Here is a 19,688-nt window from a genome sequence, read left to right as displayed (position 1 = left end):
GGGGAGGCATTATGCTGAACGGGCGAACTGAGTTCCACGTTTTCGACAGAGGGTCTGTAACTGGGGATCGCTATTGTGAGGAGGTACTCCTTCCCCATGTGCACCTGTTCCGTGCCATTGGCCCAGACTTAATTTTTATAGATGACAATGCACGGCCACATCGGACTCTTGCTGTTGAGGAGCTACTGGAAAATGAAGATATCACTCGAATGGATTAGCCAGCGTACTCCCCAGATTTAAATCCCATCGAACATGTGTGGGATGCTTTGGGGAGATGCACTGCAGCACGCTTGCATCCTCCGGAGAACACCCAACAACTCAAACAGATGCTGGTTGAGGAATGGGCACTCCTACCGCAAGAAATGTTGCACGAGCTGGTTCTGAGTATACGGAGACGGTGCGAAGCAACCATTGCAGTGTGGGGAGGGCATATCCCATATTAAAGAACATCTGCTTGTTGTTCTTTCTCTTGGATAGACAATCATGAATCACGATACTATGCGTTCAATAAAGCTTGTTTTTGTTTGATTCCATACCGTATGCATTGTATTACTTTTGCAGCTCCGATGCTTTCGTTATCCTGTACGTACATAATACTCTCCTTCATTCCTGCATTTCATGTCTCTCAGTTGATTTCTCGCGGAGTTATGGCGAAAAACCCTGCTGTTGCTTAAGTTTTGCACACCAGTGTAGAATGCGGGAAATATCACTAATTGAGAAGTCATCTGCATTGAACCCTGATGCAGATTGTGCTTTCTCTATTACTCTGTCATCCGTTATTCGACCAAACAAGTTACGACACTTTTCGTTCCATTCGACACGTAGTAAAGGGTGCTACTTTGGTAGATGGTTGCACCGATTATGACGATTTTCTTTTTGGCGAGCGATACGACTTATGGTAAACCAATTGCTGGACAAGTTGTTTATGGTAACCGATACTTTGTTGTCATTTTATTTAGAAAATAATGCGTTTTATTATGCATCAATTACGTGGTTTAAATATTATTTATGGCTTCTAAATATTAAAAATCAATTTAATTTTGCATTTTTATTTGAAATAAAAATTTTGTTTTTTATGATATTTTATATAATTTTATGTTGTGGATGATGTAATCAATGACGTCACCTTACTTTAAAAGTAATTGGTTTTAATATCTATAACTTTAATCTAATGTTTTAAACATTATTTATGGCTGTGAAAAATGATGTTATTATGTAGGATTATTTAAATAATTTTAATTCTATGCGTCATGAGTCATTTAATCAGCTTTCTGATTGATTACAAAATATTTGTGCATTAACGAGCTGTAATCAGCTCCCTGATTGGTTACTGAATATTTGTGCAATACCGCGCCATTTTAAAATTTTATTATTCATCTCTTCGAATTCCTTCGATTTCATAGCGAACGAATATATGTCTCTTTCAAAAATTAATTTGTTATTTGTTTCAAAAATTATTTGTTAGTACCAGAATTATTGGTATCGGAATAAAAAATTGTCCTTTGAGACTTTATTTTGGCCAACCTGGCTTTCCTAATTAAAGATTTATTTATAAATTGTTACAAGGGTCAGAGGAAATTTATTTTAAATTTTTGGAGGAAATCTCGCTAATTGCTTCTTCAATGAAGTGCGAGATCACAGATGAAGATCGGTAAAAGAGCCGATTCTGAAGACGGCCGTATATGGTATTGTGGCCACGGTGGAAGAAATAACCGCTGTAACGGTAAAAAAGTAATTAGACATTCCTCCTTTTTTACCGGCAGTAAACTTCTAATTGCTGTCATTTTAGCTCTAGTGTACGAAATGTTCCTATTTACTTATTTTAATGTATTTAAATTTAAGTAATATTTTAATTCTTTTAAACGTTGGTATGCTGGTTTTAATTCGATATTCAGTTTAAGATTTTAATCCAATTAAACATAAGCACAATGTTTTTATAGCGGTGTTTTTATTCTTTTTCTTTGCTATATGAAAGTAATAATTTAACCTTACTTTAGTATTTTATACTCGTAGTAAATCAATTTATTTACATTTGCCTGCCATCTTAAAAAACAACGTTTTCAACAAAAAAATTAATCCATTATTTTTAACGATATTTATTTTTTTAAAGTTTTGAATACTTTAGCGTTTTTCAAGATTGCTGACGATTGTAAAAACCGCGCCAACAATTGCGCCAAAGTAAATCGCCAAAAATCCGTGCAACCGTCTACCAAAGTAGCACCTAGTAAAGTAACCAGTTTGAGCATTTCCGACTAAATATTCCTATATGTTCATTAAGTCTTCCCAGTTACTGAACGGTAATTCATTCCCAGTCTAGTAGCTTTTGAAAAGTATACAGACTATGTGTAGACAAGGTTTTTTTAAACTGTTGACCTAACTATGCATGTGTTTTAACAGCTGCTCTCCTCGAACAGCGTTCAAATGCTTGCTTTAGTTCTTTATACATTCCTGAAACCTAACCTTAAAAATTCGTACGAACGGAATAGTTTTGTTAATGCTCGCCTAACTTTTATAAATACTAAAAGTAATTTCTCATTCATATGCGTTTTGCAGCATTTCTCTTTATTTCTCTTTATTAGCTTGTGGATAGCTTTGCTTTTACTTTTTATTCAAATTCAGATATCATATGGTAGAATTATCTATGGAATAATTGTTTTGTCAAATATCTCATAATCGCCCTCAGAATATGACTATTCAATGTCCGGCACGTCCTGCAAAAATCCCCTTCCCGTCCCCAGTATAAAACAAATAAAAAGAAAACAGAGCCATACGGTATACTTCTAAGGCGCTGTTAAAAAAAGGGTTCTGAGTTGCCATCTATTGTCGTTAATGACAAATTCTTTATGATGTCTGTGTTCGAATAATTGCATGTAAGTACTGAATATCACCATATAACCTGAGTTCTCTTCTCACAATCTGACTGATTCATATCATTTTCTTTTTAATAAATCGATAGTCTTCAAAAGCTTGTTCTGGGATTTGAAAGAAGAAATATGTCAGTTTTTAAAAACGAAAAATCAAGACGTAAGTTTGTTTTACGATCCAATATGGATACAAGATTTATCTTTCTTGGTTGATATAACCAAACACTTAACCGATTTAAATTTATCTTTACAAGGAAAAGATCATATCATTACGAACATGTTTGACATAATTAAACGATTCAAATGTCAACTAGTTCTTTGGGAAAAACAACTTAAAAATGAAGATTTGACGCCCTTCCCGACGTGCAGCATGAACAAATCAAGTTTAGATGATACTTGTTCGTATCAAAAATACGCAGAAAAAATTGCAAATTTAACAACTGAATTTGAAACGAGGTTTAATGATTTTAGTTCCCTCGAAGACAATTTTTTTTTTGTTTTCTTCGATTTTCTCAATAATTATTGACTCAGTACCTAGCCATATGCAAATGGAGGTGATCGAGATTCAATGCAACTCAAATTTGAAAGCAAAATTCATTGAAGTGGGCGTGCCTGAATTTTACAAATATTTACCAGCCAGGTTTGAAAATACTCGAAAATTCGCATATGAAATTATTTCCATGTTTGGTAGCACTTATCGGTGCGAGCAGTTATTTTCAGTCATGAAAGGTAATAAGTCTCCTATTAGAAACCGTATTAATGATGCTCACCTTGGGTCAGCGTTGAAAGTTATCACTGCAAACAAAATTTCTCCCGAAATAGGAAAGATAATAGCAGAGAAGAGATGTCAAGTATCAGAACGTAAACATTAAATTTTTCTTGTTCTTTTCTATATAAATATATATATATGTTTATTATTGTATTATTCGAAATAAATCTACGTTTCTATGAATATTGATTTTTTTTTTTTTTTTTTTTTTTCGGCCCGCCTAAAGTTAAACCTTGTTTGTTTGGCCCAAGTGTACCTATGAGTTTGACATCCCTGCTGTAAACTTTAATCCTTTAAGTAACGTTTACCTCATATTTTAATACGTAGTGTTTGGTATCGTAATTGCACTTGATAATATGAGTTCATTGATAATATGTGTGTGTGTGCGTATGTGAAGCATTGCTTAGTGTTCCAAGTTTGTAGTACTTATTTTATTATATTATTTTCTTTCATTTTGAGAAATTAGATTTTTTTATTTATTAATGCGTAGAATTCTAGTATGCCTACACAGAATATGGCGTGATTTAGGAATTTTAGAAACTGATATGAAAGCTGTGAAATGATGTTCATATGCAATAAAAAATATTCATCTTTTTTTATTAATGTAAAGTTCAAATTTTTTAGAAAATAATGGAAATTGTCTAATTATTGGTATGTAAGGAGTTATGTCGTTACGTAGTAAGAAGGTAATTTGTAAAAATGATAAAATTGAAATATTCCAAAATATGAATTTAAATTAAAAAAAAAAAATATTTGTATAAATGCTTTAATAAAAATCTTTGAAAATATTGAAGTTCTACAAGTAAATTAGAGACTGCGACGTTGTTTATCGTTTTAATAATTGGTAGAATTCGCTCACTGTATCATGGTAATTTTAAATATAAACAATTTATTATACTTATTATCAGTAACGCCTGAGCTTAAATGTTATAAATGTAAATTAAAAGTAAAGAATTTGATATTAATTTACAATAATAAATAATTTATTATTGTTATTTTAAAGAGAAAATAGAAAGTACGTGTAGTGTAAATGCGAGACTACATTGGGACGTCACAAGCTTAGTCCCACCCATTCATGGACGTCACACTGCTCCGCCTACTGCAGCCTAATCTGCGCTTTTACCTATTGCACTTACAACAAATCAGGAGATCATACAAATTCAAATTATTATTATATCAATTACCTCAGTTGTTCCGTATATAAACAGCGGAAGTTCTTTGTCTAAGTCTGGTTCACAATGCCCTATGCCGGTGACAATGAGAATCATGATGACAACAAGAGCAGGAAATCTGCAATTAACAGAAAATTGGTAAACTAACTCATAATAAATGACATACGACTGAATTCCAGTCTCCTCGTTTTTCGTAATCCTTATACAAACTTTAACACAAAACCAACAACAACCAAAAAATAAAATAAAAGAAAATATTTGAAAAAAAAAAGTAGATAAAAAAAATTTGAAAGCGTTCAGATTTTACATTACGCTCAAAGCGGCGTTTTTTTAACCTTTTCTGTGTTACCTTTATTTATTAAATATCATGTTCTTCGCACTTAAACCATAAAATTCAATTCAACAGCAATATCGCAAAATAATTTTAAAATGAGTATATCTTTAGAATTTCCGATACACGGTCTCGCGCGTTGGAGATAATTTTTTTTTTTTCCGTGAAGTGTTGCCATTGCTCGCTTTGAAATCGTTGAGTTTTCTTAATCAAAAACTCATAAATTCTTTATAAAATATAAAGTAGATAATAAAACAATTCCAAATTTAGGCTTCCCAGATGCCTATATTCGGAGGAGGATTACGTTATTCAAAATTTGATGGCTCTAGCTACCGTTGTTTTATCACAATGCGAGAAACATACATACATTTATTCAGATTCTTCATTAGTTAATATCTTTAAATATAACACAGGGCGATAATATTTGGTAGCAACAGTTTGAAAAGTGAAACAACGCAGAAAGTGAATCGACACAAAATGCCAAAGCGAAATTAATAGCCCTTCTCAGCTAACGATCCTTTAGTCTAATAAATAAAACTAAAGGGGCAAAAGACGTTCGAGGATATGATTGTGATGTGTATGTTTAGCAAAAGAAACGATTAAAATTTCAGAAGAAATGAAAGCTTCTTCAAGAGATACAACTGCATTTAATGAATTAACCAATAAAGCGCTTGTCCACTTATGGTCTGTATGTAAGTAGTTATTCGACTGACTTGGACTCAAACAGTTGACAAACAACTGACTTCCTGAGAGATTTCTTGCTAAGCTTTCTCCAAATGTCAAATTAGACCTCCGACATCATGGAATGCTTATGACAACTATGCCGATATATTTTCCATTTGTAACTAGATGGATTAATTGTGTAAAGATCACCGTATCATTGTTTCGAGATATGTTAATTATAAATTCCTCGAAAGATTACGAGTTTAAGTCGAACAAAAGTAAATGTTTTGACAGTACTCAGTTTTCATACTTTTCTCTTAAATAAACAAGAAAGTTAAAAACGTTTATCAAAACTTAGTAAAGATCATAAAAGTACAAACTAGAACACGTGTTCTATGTTATTACAGGAGTGTTTTCATAGAAAGGGCAAAGAGAAACATACCCAAATCCAAGGCAGTTAGGCCAAAACATTTTTCTCGCAAAGGGAACACGTGGATTTCGTCTTAGGAAGACCAAGGTCATGGCAAGAATAGCCACCCATATTCTGCACATCAGTTGACCGGCGGATATAAGCGTCACTTCGGCGTACATCATCCACTCTTCACTGTTTCGACTGAGAGACCACATAAAAATTCCTACAGCCATAAGTACCTATGATGATAAAAATTATGAACTTTAAATATCTGTGAGCTGCATTTCTTATGCACTCTATAAAAAGAAAGGATATCAGGAATTTGCGGTTTTCTTTCAAAGCTTAATTAAAACAGGCTCGATTCTTAGTTATGTTAGTTAGAAACATGGAATTAAACGTGATTTGCTTTAAACTTATTGAATGCTTTCTGTTGCTTCAAAGTTATCAAATTCAAAATTTTTAGAATTATAATAAAAATTTCTAGAAAATATCTTATATTATACCTTATAGAATAAGCAACAGAGATTATCTCTCCTCTTGCTATGATGATATGCAAAGCTATTTCTACATGTGTTTGATGGGTAAAAAAATTCATTTGAGAGAACAACCATAACATAAAGCAGAAAATTTGCGGTGTAATATATGTAATTAGATGAAGTCTTCTGATTTCTTGACACTGATAATGAGATAAGAACACTTCAGATTCAAAGATTTTACACCTTCGTTTTAACTAAAAATACAACTTATTTGAAGAGATCTCGTGTTCAGAAATCTTGAAAGATAAGTCAAAAGTTTCTAAAAATAAATTACCTGGGATAACATTAGGCAAGAAGTTACTCTGTACAAGTGACGTTTCACTTTTTTACTTATGATGAGCGACATTCCAATCCACACCTAGAAAAGAGAATGCAGCTATAAATCGGAAGCAACTTGAAACATATCAAATGAATTCTTAGGGAAAGGGATTTTTGGGGTTGCTAACTATGAATATGTTTTTTGCAAAACAAAAATACTTTTGCTCTCATTATAAACTCTTTGACTTCGGAACTTTTAGGTCTGAGACTATTCTCTCCGCGATAGTTTTTGCTTCTCGAGCATTAAAGCTAACGTAACACTTTCTGCTATCAAGTCTCAACAATGTGACTAAGGCTACTGAATATTTACAATTTCTGTCTACTTTCGGTTTCAGTAGTGGATGAAAATAGTTTCTCATGCCAGCGTTGCAGCTTCAGTAGAGATATGGTATGCAATTCTTAGCTCTCTGTAACAGAGACAAATGCGTTAGAAAGTTTTAATTTTCTCAAAACAATTTAGCACTATTTAACTGTTTCGATTTCATGTAAAACAACATGAAAACAAATTAAATAAAAAATATTTGATTTATTATTATTGAGCTCAAGAATAAATTGGCAATATTAAAACGAAAACTTAAATCTTTTATTTCATTTCCAAGATGAAAATAATTTATAAAAATGAGAGAAGAATGAAACAGAGCCCCTTCGGGAGCGCGAGATACCGCTAACTTCTTGACACAGAAATAAATGACGCAGATTCATTTCGAAAAACATGAGCCAACTGCTGTACCGAATTCTGAGCATCAAAATTCAGAAAGCTTAATAAATCTACACCTTACTGGTAGAGCTACGCTCAGAAATTTGCGACTTCTGCTAGTCGCTTTTTGATACTTTTCCTGTTGAGAAGAAACGAAATGTGAAAATGTTTCGCAAAATCATTTAAAATGCTTGTAGGTATCCAAAAGCCTGTTCTGGAACAATAAAGTAAACAGAAATTAAAGGATTACGTTACTTTTACGTTAATTTCCATCAGGAAATATTTCAGGGTCTACTCAAATGGCTAGCTAGACACAATACTCTAATACTGGAAGATTTACTGCTCGCAGGAAATTTAAAGTACTATAAAAGTAAATATGCACAGAATTATTTTAAAGATTTGCAATGAGACAAAAATATTCAGCTACATGAAATATATAAAAAATGTGTAATAAAATACAAAAATATTTACATACATTTACGAAATCAATTGCCATTAAAATTTCGTTTTATTAGTTTAAATATTTTTCTTTGTTACCTTGCCTTAATGCTTTCGTGTACATTATAAGCGCCTAACAGCAAAAACATACGGCTAAGGAGAAATTGTATAAATATTCGTTAGGGAAGCGTCGATTTTAACAAAAGCTTCAATTATCCATGTATATGAATCGAGTAATAAATCTGAAAATTTAATTAAGATTTAGATATTTTTTCCTAAAATTCTATTGTTAAAAATAGATCTAAGTGAAATAATTGTATTTGCCTACACTTTTCTCTACAATGATAGTTTTATTTAAATCGTTCATAAAACACGCCGTTGTTTACAGATAGTTCCTATGCAACCTAAAATATTAACAGTTTTGTACGGAAAGAAGATAGAAATACATTGTAAATTACTTTAAAAGTTATTCGTAAGTAGTATGCATTAATATACTTCGGATATAGGACATTTTCTAAGCTTAATGCTTAGCCAACTCCTTCTGTTTGAAATGACCCTATCGAACCACATTTCTGAGTATTATTGAAGCTTCATTTTTAGTTCAGCTCATGCCACGATCGCTGGGAAAGCATGCGAAAACATAGGTCAACAGATCAGATATATTTTTCAAAGAGTTGGAAGGAGTAGTCATTTAAGTCACATCAGCCAAATAACTTCTGTACTGAGATAGCAACAAATATTTTTTTTTTCTTTTTTACTTCCTTGTACGAAGTAAAAAGGAAGTATTGTAATCGCGAAAAGTTTCAGGCAGCATATTTCAACGAAAATATCCATTTTGATCGCTTTTGAATGCAATTTAACGATGTTTTTGCTTGATATCTGTACGTAAGGACAGAATAAAAGACTCTTTTCCTCCAAAAAAAATTATAAAACTGCTTTAAAATGAATTCTGAAGAGAATTTTTCGTGGCGTCTGTACGTACGTATGTACGTATCTCGCATAACTCAAAAACGAATAGCCTCAGAACGTTGAAATTTTGTATATAAGACTACTATAACATGTAGATGTGCACCTCGTATTTTGGTTGCAATCGGCCGCCCCAAACGTATATAAATATACTTATAAATATATCCACTCTATTACCCGGCTCAGTAATCTCAGTTTCTTTACTCTTATACGTTTGTAAATTGTACATTTTTTGCTTTAAAAATGTTTTAATTCTGTTGTTCTTATCTTTCGGTTAAGGTTTTTACGTCTTTAGTAAATCTGTACGCAATATTTTTAGAATTATCAACAATTTAAAAGCTGTTTAATTGCCGCTAAGCCTATAATTTTTTTGATGGCGGCCATTGCTTGTTTACATGTGAAACAGCAGAGTAGGGGATTTGTTGCAAATCTAGAGAAACGTAGTTTCGCAACAAGAAAGATAACGCCTTCATTTATTATTGCGATTTAAATTATGCTTAATCCTTTCTGGAATTTTTCGAGGAAATAAGTGTTTAAGATTTACTTAATTTTTAATAATTAGTAATTTAATTTTTAATAATTAGTAATTTTTAATACAGATATTTTGAGTTTTTATGTATTTTTGCTTTGTCGCGAAGTGAGAACTGAATTAATTGAATGAGAAATACCGTATCTTCTGTGAAAAACTGTTTCTTTTTTTTGTTTGCTTAATTTCTTTTATACATCGTTTTGACTTTATTATAGTATTTGAATAGAGCATGTGGCAACGATTAGATAATTCTTTAAATGGTATAAATTTTGTGCATTCTGAGTTATAATATGAACAAAATATAATACTATTAAGTGAACCTAGCGCCAGATTGTCGCTATGGTAAACAAATAGATTGAATTTTAAAGAATGCATTTATTTTATTGTGGTTTATGCGCTGTCGGCGAAGTAGATTTAATACGATTTTATCCAATATGTTTAAATAAAATGCAAGAAAAAGTGCGCAACTTTTAATATTCCGTACAAGGAAGTCATGTGATGTACACTTCAGATTTTTTACTTTAGTGTTCATAAGATGCTCTGGAATTCATCCTGACACAGTGAATCAGTATTTTCAAAAATAAACTTTTATGGATTTTTACTAACAGAGTACATCCAAACGGGACTGAAAAACACTTCAGTGCTCTTTAATATAGTCAACGAATGCTTCCCTGAGAGATTTACTAAAAAGCTAACGGTTTGTTGTGCAGGCAACGAAACCGCCTAGCCAGAATAGTGGTTAATAACGCTGACTGCCGTACCGATGGGCCCGGCTTTGAATCCTGGAAAAAGCATTGATATTTGTAAGCGTATAGTATCTGTGGGGCAAGGGGCACACAAAATTTACGGCGAGTCGAACTCCCTTTCGAGAGTTTGTAGATAGGGGAAGAAGGGTGGGAGACCCTCGCACCGCACCCGGGTAGTTTTACCTCAAAACTGGGCCGGAACTGCACAGTTAATGCAGCGAAACTATTCTTATTTTCGTTCAGTAGGGAAATTGTGGGGTCCTGCCCAACTCTACCTGAACCTGTACAGATAAAGCAGTGTAATAATTAGCGATGCTACCTGCCGTATTCTTGGAGAAAGCATGGATGTTTACAAGCATATAGTGTCTAAGTGGCATGGGAGTATTTAAAACATTGGCAATTTGAATGTTCCCTCGAGTGATTTGGAAGTAGGGGAAGAAGGGTGGAATACCCTCGGATCTGTTCCCTTGAGTTAAAAAACTGGAGCTGTACAGGTAGTGTAGTGAGATTATACATGTATCACAATGTCACACCCCGTTCTTCCTGTGCGATATAAGGAACGATGAGCGATTCACAGACGTTTCAAAAACTTCTGGTTATTCCTTGAATAAACAATCTCTAACCGCTATCGTCAACATCCAAAATTCTGTTACCTGCTTGCTGCTCCATTTTATACGTTCATCAGTGTAGGCAACCGCCTTAGTTATTAGTAACTGACATATTTCCCATTAAGCTACAAGCTTGTATGCAGTAATACCTCAAACTAGAAGATATAACATATTGGATGTACAGCTGTATAGTATTTAATTTTGATTTTTTATTGTCATAACGTTTTGACCTTCTAAGTTTAATTAATTAAAATTTTATGAAATTAACGCGAGTGATGTTTTATAAAGGATTCATTTGTGATATTGGTAACATACTTACGCAAGAGAGTATGCTGAGAATGCTCAATACTAGCATTGTTGCTCTCAATTCCTCAGCAAATTCGCCAATGCCTCTCACCTTCAAGGACAGCATCCTCGCTAAAATGAAAACGACCGGTCCGAAGAGTCCAGTGCACAACACCATAGTAGACGCTATCTGAAAATATTTTAAAGAATAGCATTGTAAGACTACAATTAATAACAGCTCCAAATTGCGAGTGAAAGATTTTTTTATCTGCATTCTTAATAACAGAAAAATGTACAAAAAAGAAAATGGACAGCTATAAATTTTGAATATTTTCTTAGCTGAATAAAATCCATTTATTCTTTTTTTTCTCAAGTAATATATATGTATGCAAAGGTTATCATTAATGAGATTTATCAAATGAAATTCTCAAGTCATTTAATACAACAACTGAAGACTACTCTTTTTATATCTTTCACATATGAATTAATTTACAAAAGGAAGAAAAGAAGAAGAAATTTTGATAATGGTTTTATTGGGATGAAGACTTTTTCGAATAAAATCTAAACATTTTTTAATTCTTGGTTAGGTACTTCATGAACAAGCTTTGGTAGCCATGTAAGGAAAAGCGTCTTAGTTAATTCTTAAATTATGAGTTATTATTTCAAACATTTGCTTTCTTACTAAATTACCCTTCAGATCAGAAGTTGAAAATATGTGATTAACATTTCTGCCTGTTCAATATAGTTCTTCTGCGACTGTAAATAATGTATGATGAAGTTTTTAGTGATATTGCCATAAAAATCTTCCTAACTAACAAAGAAAACTAACGGATATTTTGACAACAATCGCTAAGAATCTTTCTAAGATGATTCAGCATGTGAACTAAACAACAGGTGCAAACCACGGCGTTACACCACGGCATAGCAATGTAGTGGAAAAAACGGAGCTACGAGCAAAGTTGATGCTTGAGTTGATGCTGGCACTAGATTCACAGGTCGGAATATTATATATGCCATACATAGTAAATTTATGTCTTGAAACAGAAGATATGATTAAGGTAGAGAAGGAAATATGTGCGGGATTTGAAACTGAGTCAGCTGCTTTGAGCCAATTCTTTAAATGCCAGTAATGAAATGTGAATCCTGTATTACGTACATCTGGAATTTGGTATTCACAGCTGGCGATTTCGTGACAATTGCGCCGCCTGTCCCAAGAGTTGTGATAACAATTCACAAGAAAGTATTTTGGAAAGGTAACATAGAGCCTCTGAAGGGTGCTTCATTGGATCAGTAGCATCACGAGACAGTACCTATATCATCATATGGCCCCGTACGTTTATTCCTGACCTTTAGCACTTTTTTCGTGGCTCTATTGTATTTTCGGACAACTATTGTTCAGGAATTTTGTTCCTGTGATACAAAAGATGTAGTTATAACTCCACAGCATCATTTGTTAGCTATCTAATGAGCTTGTGCTGTGTATCACAATATTTTATTTATTTGATTATAGCAAAGCACTCGTGAGTTATTTGTATAAGGGGAGGAATGGCTTTGGGAAGGACTTTCTAAGGGAAACTGGCTTGAAAGCCAGTTTTCCTTAGAAAGTCCATATATACATGTTACATATAGGAAAGACCACGAAAACACCCAAGCTCACCTGCCGGTATTCGAATCCCGGACCAAACTACCAGTGTTCAGGAACTTTACCGCTTGTCCGCTAATGAGTCTATATCACATTATGCGAATAACAGTCAATGCCGTATGACACGCTTACCAGCTCCCAGGAATGTGCTTTGTGACATAATGGTAAACTTAAAACTAAAAATAACCTAAAAGATTGCAACTGAAAGATAAATTATGTTTATCAATTCCATGGCTGCAAATATTGCTGATGCATGCCCTACGTTATGCGCTTTGTTTTGAGGTTTGTGGACAATATGGAAACGCCACACCTTTGACTCTCATTTTTTTTTCACGCCTGATATTCCTAGAAAACTTAATAGCTATTGTTTTCGGGAAGTCCGACAGCATTTACTTTAAGTGCTACATTTCAGGAACGTTTTTCATTGTTCTGATTTTATGATTCTTAGCTCAAGAAAGCTTTTTGATGTTCTGACTTTACTTCTTTAAATCATATTTTTCAAGCGAACAGTGCCAGAACAGTATATAATTTTTATGAAACTCAAGTAGCTGTTACATCTTTCTGTTGCACGGAACTTTGAAATTAATTCGAACCGTGATGAAGTGGAACTGAATTCTATAATTTCAACGGTTTTAATGACATATTCTAAGCTGGAAAATAATCTGAAAGAAAAAAATCATCATTAAAGTTTCCACTCTTTCGCCTATGCGGCAATTAACATATGGCCAGTATAAAATAAAGCAGCTAATCAGAAAGTTCTTATGAGAACATCAGGCAGCTTTTTGAAATCATCATAAACATGATACAGCATATTAAACAGGCAGAAAAAGTTAATTGGATAATTCTAATCTCTGATCCGAAGTCAATACAACAATATATAATTTAGTTAACAAATATGAATTATATTAAATTTGCTTAACATTGACATATCAGTGCTAAAATCTACAAGAATGTAAAACCAGACGCGTCACAGATTAAAGTAAAATACAATAATGTTATAGAGTAAATTCTAGGCACATTCTTTCCACAATAATTTCCTTAATTTCCTTTAAACTGCCGCTCTGTCTTCGTTATAGGGTGAACTCCTTATATCTTTTTCATAATGAATAATCAGTAAACTTCCTTCAAATAGTTAATTCTAACTGATTACAGAATGTTCTGAGGAATTTATTTCATCGTATTTTTCAGGCTTATATAACTACACGATGGCAATGAATTATAATAAGGACTGCGACGGACGATCACATGCGCGACATTACGCAGTAGAGTGAAGCTTTCTTATCTGCATTTCAAGAGTCCTCGAACGATAAGCATTTAAGGTCAAGGCATACAAAACAAAAAGTTTCAAGTTTATAAACGAAAACATACAATTTTAGGACTTTCATAAAACGTACTATGAATGAGATTATTGTGAAAGGTATTAATGTACAGAGATAAGTGTAGACTGTAGATTGAATAATAACTTTATCCAATCTACATTCTTATCATTTCTCAGAATTAAACATGTAATTCCTTTTTAATACATTTTATGCTCTGCAGCTGATTACTACATCCTAATTTTATGCGAAATTTCTTGAAGACGATTGGATAAAATGAATTTAACTGTTTCGATTGCAGTAAGTAGAAAAGAATGAAAGAACTAAAATATCATTTTTTATTAATTTTTTTAAATATTTTTAATAAATTAATTAAGAAAGAAAGCTAAAACGTAATCCATTTTATTGCGATAGTAAAATATAGGATAACTTGATCTTTATATTATATTAACAAGATAAAATAACTCCACTTTCGAAATTCTCTATGAATTTGCTAATAATAAATCAGAAACAAATAACACGCTGTGAGAAACAGATATTAAAGGAAAGGAAGAAAATAGAATTCTGGGCTGGTTTACTATCTAACATAATTTAGAAAATGAAGATTTCAACTCTTATAGGGTGCCTTTGGAAACCCAGTATAAAGGAAATATAAACATGGAGTGAGCCTAACAGCACAGAAAATTTTACGGAATCCAGCATGATAGGAATTAAGGTAAACGACGTCGTTTAAAATTATATATGCCATACATATTTTTTGTTAAAAAATTGTTTGTTGCAATTTATTTGTTTTGCTGCCGATTTTGTTAAAATTTTCAATCCTTTTATTTAAAATGTGTAAAGGCCACATTCTTAGCTGTCAAAAACAACTTTTCTTTTCTTGATATGTCGATTAGAAATGGAGATATACCAGTTTTTCTGAGAGAGGACAAACCGGAAGTTACCATCTGCCACGCCAGAAGTCAAAGTTTAAAGGGCAAATTGAGGACGTAGTTTTCATTTTTTTTATGTTATTTTTTAATTAATTTTAAAAATTTCAATATGTCACGAGAATATGGCCAAGTATTTTTATTGTGTATTATCTCTGCTTTTTCTTATGTATGCTTTTGGTTAGTATGTACCAATATACAGTTAAAAGTTTTTTTTTTTTTTTTTTTTTGTCATCATTATTTTCATGTCGGTGATGGTTGATAGTTTTGTTAATTTCGATCTAAAGTTTTCAGATTCTTGGATAAATTTCACAAAATATGAATTTTTCATTAGTATGTTTTAGTGGTTAACTGTGAGTACAATCCAATAAAATATCTCATAAATTCAAAAATATAACGAACATTTTGAAAAAAAGTTCTTCGAAAGAGGTCGGTTACCTTAAACAGAATTATATTGTTTTACATGTTGTAAACAAATGAGCCTCTTATTTATAACACAGTGGCTTTGCACAATATTTTAACTAGCAAGAAACACCAGCTGTTGTGCTACTGGCTTCCAATCCCGGATAACGGGTAGACATTTTTAGAGAACGGTATAAGGCATTTCTCCCGCTTTCTTAGCTTGCCTTCGTAGTGTAGTGGTCAACACGCTGGGCGCGTATTCCAGAGGTCCGTAGTTCGATTCCAGGCAAAGGCGGTGCTCATTTTTCACATCTCGTGCTTTAAAAAATACCTAATGTCTCTACAAGTGTAGCATTTAAATCGTCCTTTCGAGAGATGGTTGATAGGGGAAAAGGAATTTCATCATGGATTACATTTCTTGAGTTACTATAGATTAAAATTGGAATAAAACTAAAAAATATTGCTCCGTCCCTATTTATACCTAAAATTTATGGCCGATGAAAACTGTATTCCTCGATTCAAGCAAGATTATTCATAAACCGTATTGTGCTTAGGCACGAAATAGGCAACGATAAGAATACATAAAAGTCATATTGATATTCTCACTCCAGTAATATTCTTTTGGTGATGTAAATTATTTATCTGAAGGCAAGATGTGACGAATTCTTTTTTCAGGTCCTACAAACCAACCAATAAACTTCTCAGTGTAGATTAAGATTTTTAAAGTGCTTCATGTGTCAAAATTCGTTGGCGTATCTTAGCACCTTTTTAGGTACTTCTAAACCTGGCCAATGAGGCAACGAATAAAGCTGGAAGTACGTACCTCTCTCTATTGTAACTGATTCAGTGGTTATGGTTGTTTGAATATTTAAGGAAGACTCACCATTTCCGTTCTCAGACCATATTCAACGGCAAACAGCATTACAATGGGACCCGTCGGAACCATGCCATACAGAAATCCATAGTCAGCGAGATCTTCTACATCTGGAGCTCCTGCACATAGCATGGAAACACAGCTTCTCGTAATTAAAGGGGAGACTAACCTGACAGCATATAAGTGGGAAAAAATACAGATGATTTTATTACTGCAGTGGTGTACTTAATAAATTATATCTTATGTATTATATCTTTATAATAAATTATATCTTATGAAATGATATAATTTCGTTACAAATCTAGCTCAGAATTATATTGCTGTTTAGTTACAGATAATACCACAAGTCAAATACGTCTTAAAAATATATCAGTATCAGCTTATTTTAATCGATCGTGTTACTGTTTGATGTAAGCATTTAATTACAAGAAACATTTGGAGATTCGTAACTGAAAACAATACCAATGTGATTTTTAAAGTAACAAATTTGTTGCTTTTAATTAGTAATGTTTGAACAGAATGTGAACTGATGATGATGGTGGTAGTAATAATAATAATGCTTTCTTTGATTTTAAGAACACTTCTCGCACCAAATGAAAGTCTATTATAATTTCTACACAATCACAGTAGTAATAAATTAATTTGTTATTGCGTGCAGTTACGCTGGAAACGTAACATTCTGTTAGCCGAAGGGTTTATGTAGATCAGAACTAAAATTTGTATTACCTTTGACTTAGAAAGGAACTCTAATTTTAATTAGTTGCTAACAAAGCTCAGCAAAAGTGTGTATATTAATAACCTGAAACTAGAATACTCGTATGTCCTTTTTTAATGAATTTATATTGAAATGTATTCGATAAAAGTAGATTTTCAGTATTGAGACATCTTCCAATTTTATTAATAAGAGAAAATATAAGCAATATGAAAGGATAATTTAGAAAATTCTTTAACTTCTTTATGCTTTTCGTGCTTTGTATGAGTGTACTTACTTGATAAAAATAAACGCATTTTTGTCTCTTAAAGATAAATGGAAAAATTAAATGAATAATTACCGGACTTTATACATTAGTTCTTATTAACGTTGTATACACTTAAAATTAAAGTACTAAAAAAGGGTATTTAAAAACTTAGGGGCTTTTTCTGCTATAAGTTGATAAGTAATGCGTAGAAAAAATTTCAGATCGAGCAGTTTTCAGTATCATGAAGTACATCCCTGTAAAATAACAGGATGGATGATGACAGAAATGTGATTTATGATAAAAGCTCGAAAGCATTAAAGCAAGCATTTGAATCATAAATATGTACCGACTTCTAAATTAAAAAAATGAAATAAAATACGCCAGTTTATTCATTTTCCAGCATAGAATGTAAAGAATTCAGCTAAAAACATTTATATTCTTTTTAAAAATTGTAATAATGAATCTAAAACCTTCAGAACTTACATCTTGGCGATGAGGAGAACTGAAGGAGTCAAGAGACCTTCTTTTTTGGAATATTTTGTTTGCCCGTTACCCGCAACGGAGAATCCCAAAAGAAATAGAACACAAGCAGAAAAGGCAGATGATAAGATCTGGAAGAAATATTAAGCTATTAGTTTCTTAGTGAAAGTTGAATTACACATTTTGACAGTTAATTTTAAGCTTTACTAGCAGTTAAACTCAATGGTGAGCTATAAAAATTTTAATAAAGGTCCGTTCTTGTCTTACGAAAACAAAAAATCAAATTCTAATTAAATGGGTCACTTTTTACAAACAGAAAGTACAAATTATTGTGCATGAACATTTTTAAAAAAATTATGAAATATAGAAATTACATAAGAAAAGTAGCAAATTTTAATTAGTCTGTACACTAATTAAAATTTATGCTACAAATCTATAGAAACCTATTGCAGATTGTTTCATTCTTTTTTTCATGTCAGCTGATCTTCTAAGAGGCTGTAAGGCCGAGCGATAATTTTTCAAAATGGATGTTATATAAGGAAGCTGTTATATAAGGACTATAGAATCAACCTTCTTAAAGGCATCCCGTTGAAGAAGACTGTTATTAAATCTGAATACAACCAAAGAAATACCTTGTGAAAATACTGTTCGTTGAGCTGAAATCTCGTTCAATTGATTTAGTTCTCACTCTTAATAATTTCAATATAATTTTTTTCTGTTAAGGCCATTTTAATAAAATCCTGAAAATCACTTTTGTTTTACTTCACTCTAGTTGAGTTATTTCATTTCATACTGTTGAAATTAATCTTTGCATCCTTTTTCACCTTCTAGTCATGGGTACATTACTTTTTCATATCTTTGAAAAATAAACATCAACCGCTTTTAATTCGTAGACACTGAGTTCTTCACCCTTTTCATTTTTTATTTAATAATGAATTTACTACAACAATGTACTTCGTATAGTAACAAAACAGCTCTGTAATATTTCTAGCGGTAATTTACGAACTTTATTTCCCTTCCAATCGTTAATTTTTCAAATGAATCGAATTTAATATAAAAATACTTATTTTACTAAATTTAATATATAAATAGATTCATAACATCTTTGAACATTTTAAAATTATAAAAAGCGTTGATTGTTCTCTTGATCAAGTAGTTAACCTTTATGTTGTTATGGAAGGAAAACAAATAGCAGAATCTTATGTATTGCTCATATATAATATAATGGGAGGAAAACATGATTAAATTTGCAAGTGGTTTTGAGTACACAGCGTGAAGAATTCAATACATCGAACATTCATCTCTGGCAGCAACAACGGGATACTTCATTCCATGGAACTTTATGCCAGATATCGTCAATCGTAGTGGCTGTAATTCGGCTGGACATCGAGTCGAAATGAGCTTGGATGGCAAATACGGATACTTTATTTAATGGGGCTTGTTAAATCTCCATTGAAGGGAGTTTACGAATTCTGGCCCATCTACGCCAGAATTCATGAATCGTAGTGGTTGGCGAATGATCTCGTGCCAGTCTCTCAGCAACGCGTGACGGATGTTCTCAGTTGGTGAGATCTGGAGAATTTGCTTGTCAAAGAAAGAGCCGAACACTCTCTGTATTGAGAAAGATCAGGACAGTACTGGCAACATGCGGCCGTTTATTATCTTTCTGAAAGATGGGCGTCACAAAGGCCTATATAATAAAGCACACCCAAGGGTTTTAACACGACAGAAATAGAACGGCGATCGTCCATA

General features: G+C 32.6%; 1 protein-coding gene across 5 annotated transcripts in view; it reads right to left on the bottom strand.

The window, feature by feature from the left end:
• LOC118194985 (lysosomal cholesterol signaling protein-like) overlaps positions 1-19,688 on the bottom strand; it is a 203,376-nt gene that overhangs the window by 28,523 nt on the left and 155,165 nt on the right. For all 5 annotated transcript variants that reach the window (XM_085817366.1, XM_085817364.1, XM_085817363.1 and 2 more), the window contains exons 6-11: positions 17,940-18,067; positions 16,507-16,666; positions 11,369-11,524; positions 7,022-7,105; positions 6,242-6,450; positions 4,818-4,923 (exon numbers count right to left, since the gene is read on the bottom strand). In XM_085817366.1, the coding sequence (XP_085673492.1) occupies positions 4,818-4,923; positions 6,242-6,450; positions 7,022-7,105; positions 11,369-11,524; positions 16,507-16,666; positions 17,940-18,067 (843 nt within the window). The remainder of the gene's footprint in view (positions 1-4,817; positions 4,924-6,241; positions 6,451-7,021; positions 7,106-11,368; positions 11,525-16,506; positions 16,667-17,939; positions 18,068-19,688) is intronic.

This window comes from Stegodyphus dumicola, chromosome 5 (assembly GCF_044657685.1).
Source record: "Stegodyphus dumicola isolate Sdum_Otavi_A_Nest chromosome 5, ASM4465768v1".
Taxonomy (NCBI): domain Eukaryota; kingdom Metazoa; phylum Arthropoda; class Arachnida; order Araneae; family Eresidae; genus Stegodyphus; species Stegodyphus dumicola.
This window is presented reverse-complemented; position numbering and strand designations above follow the sequence as displayed.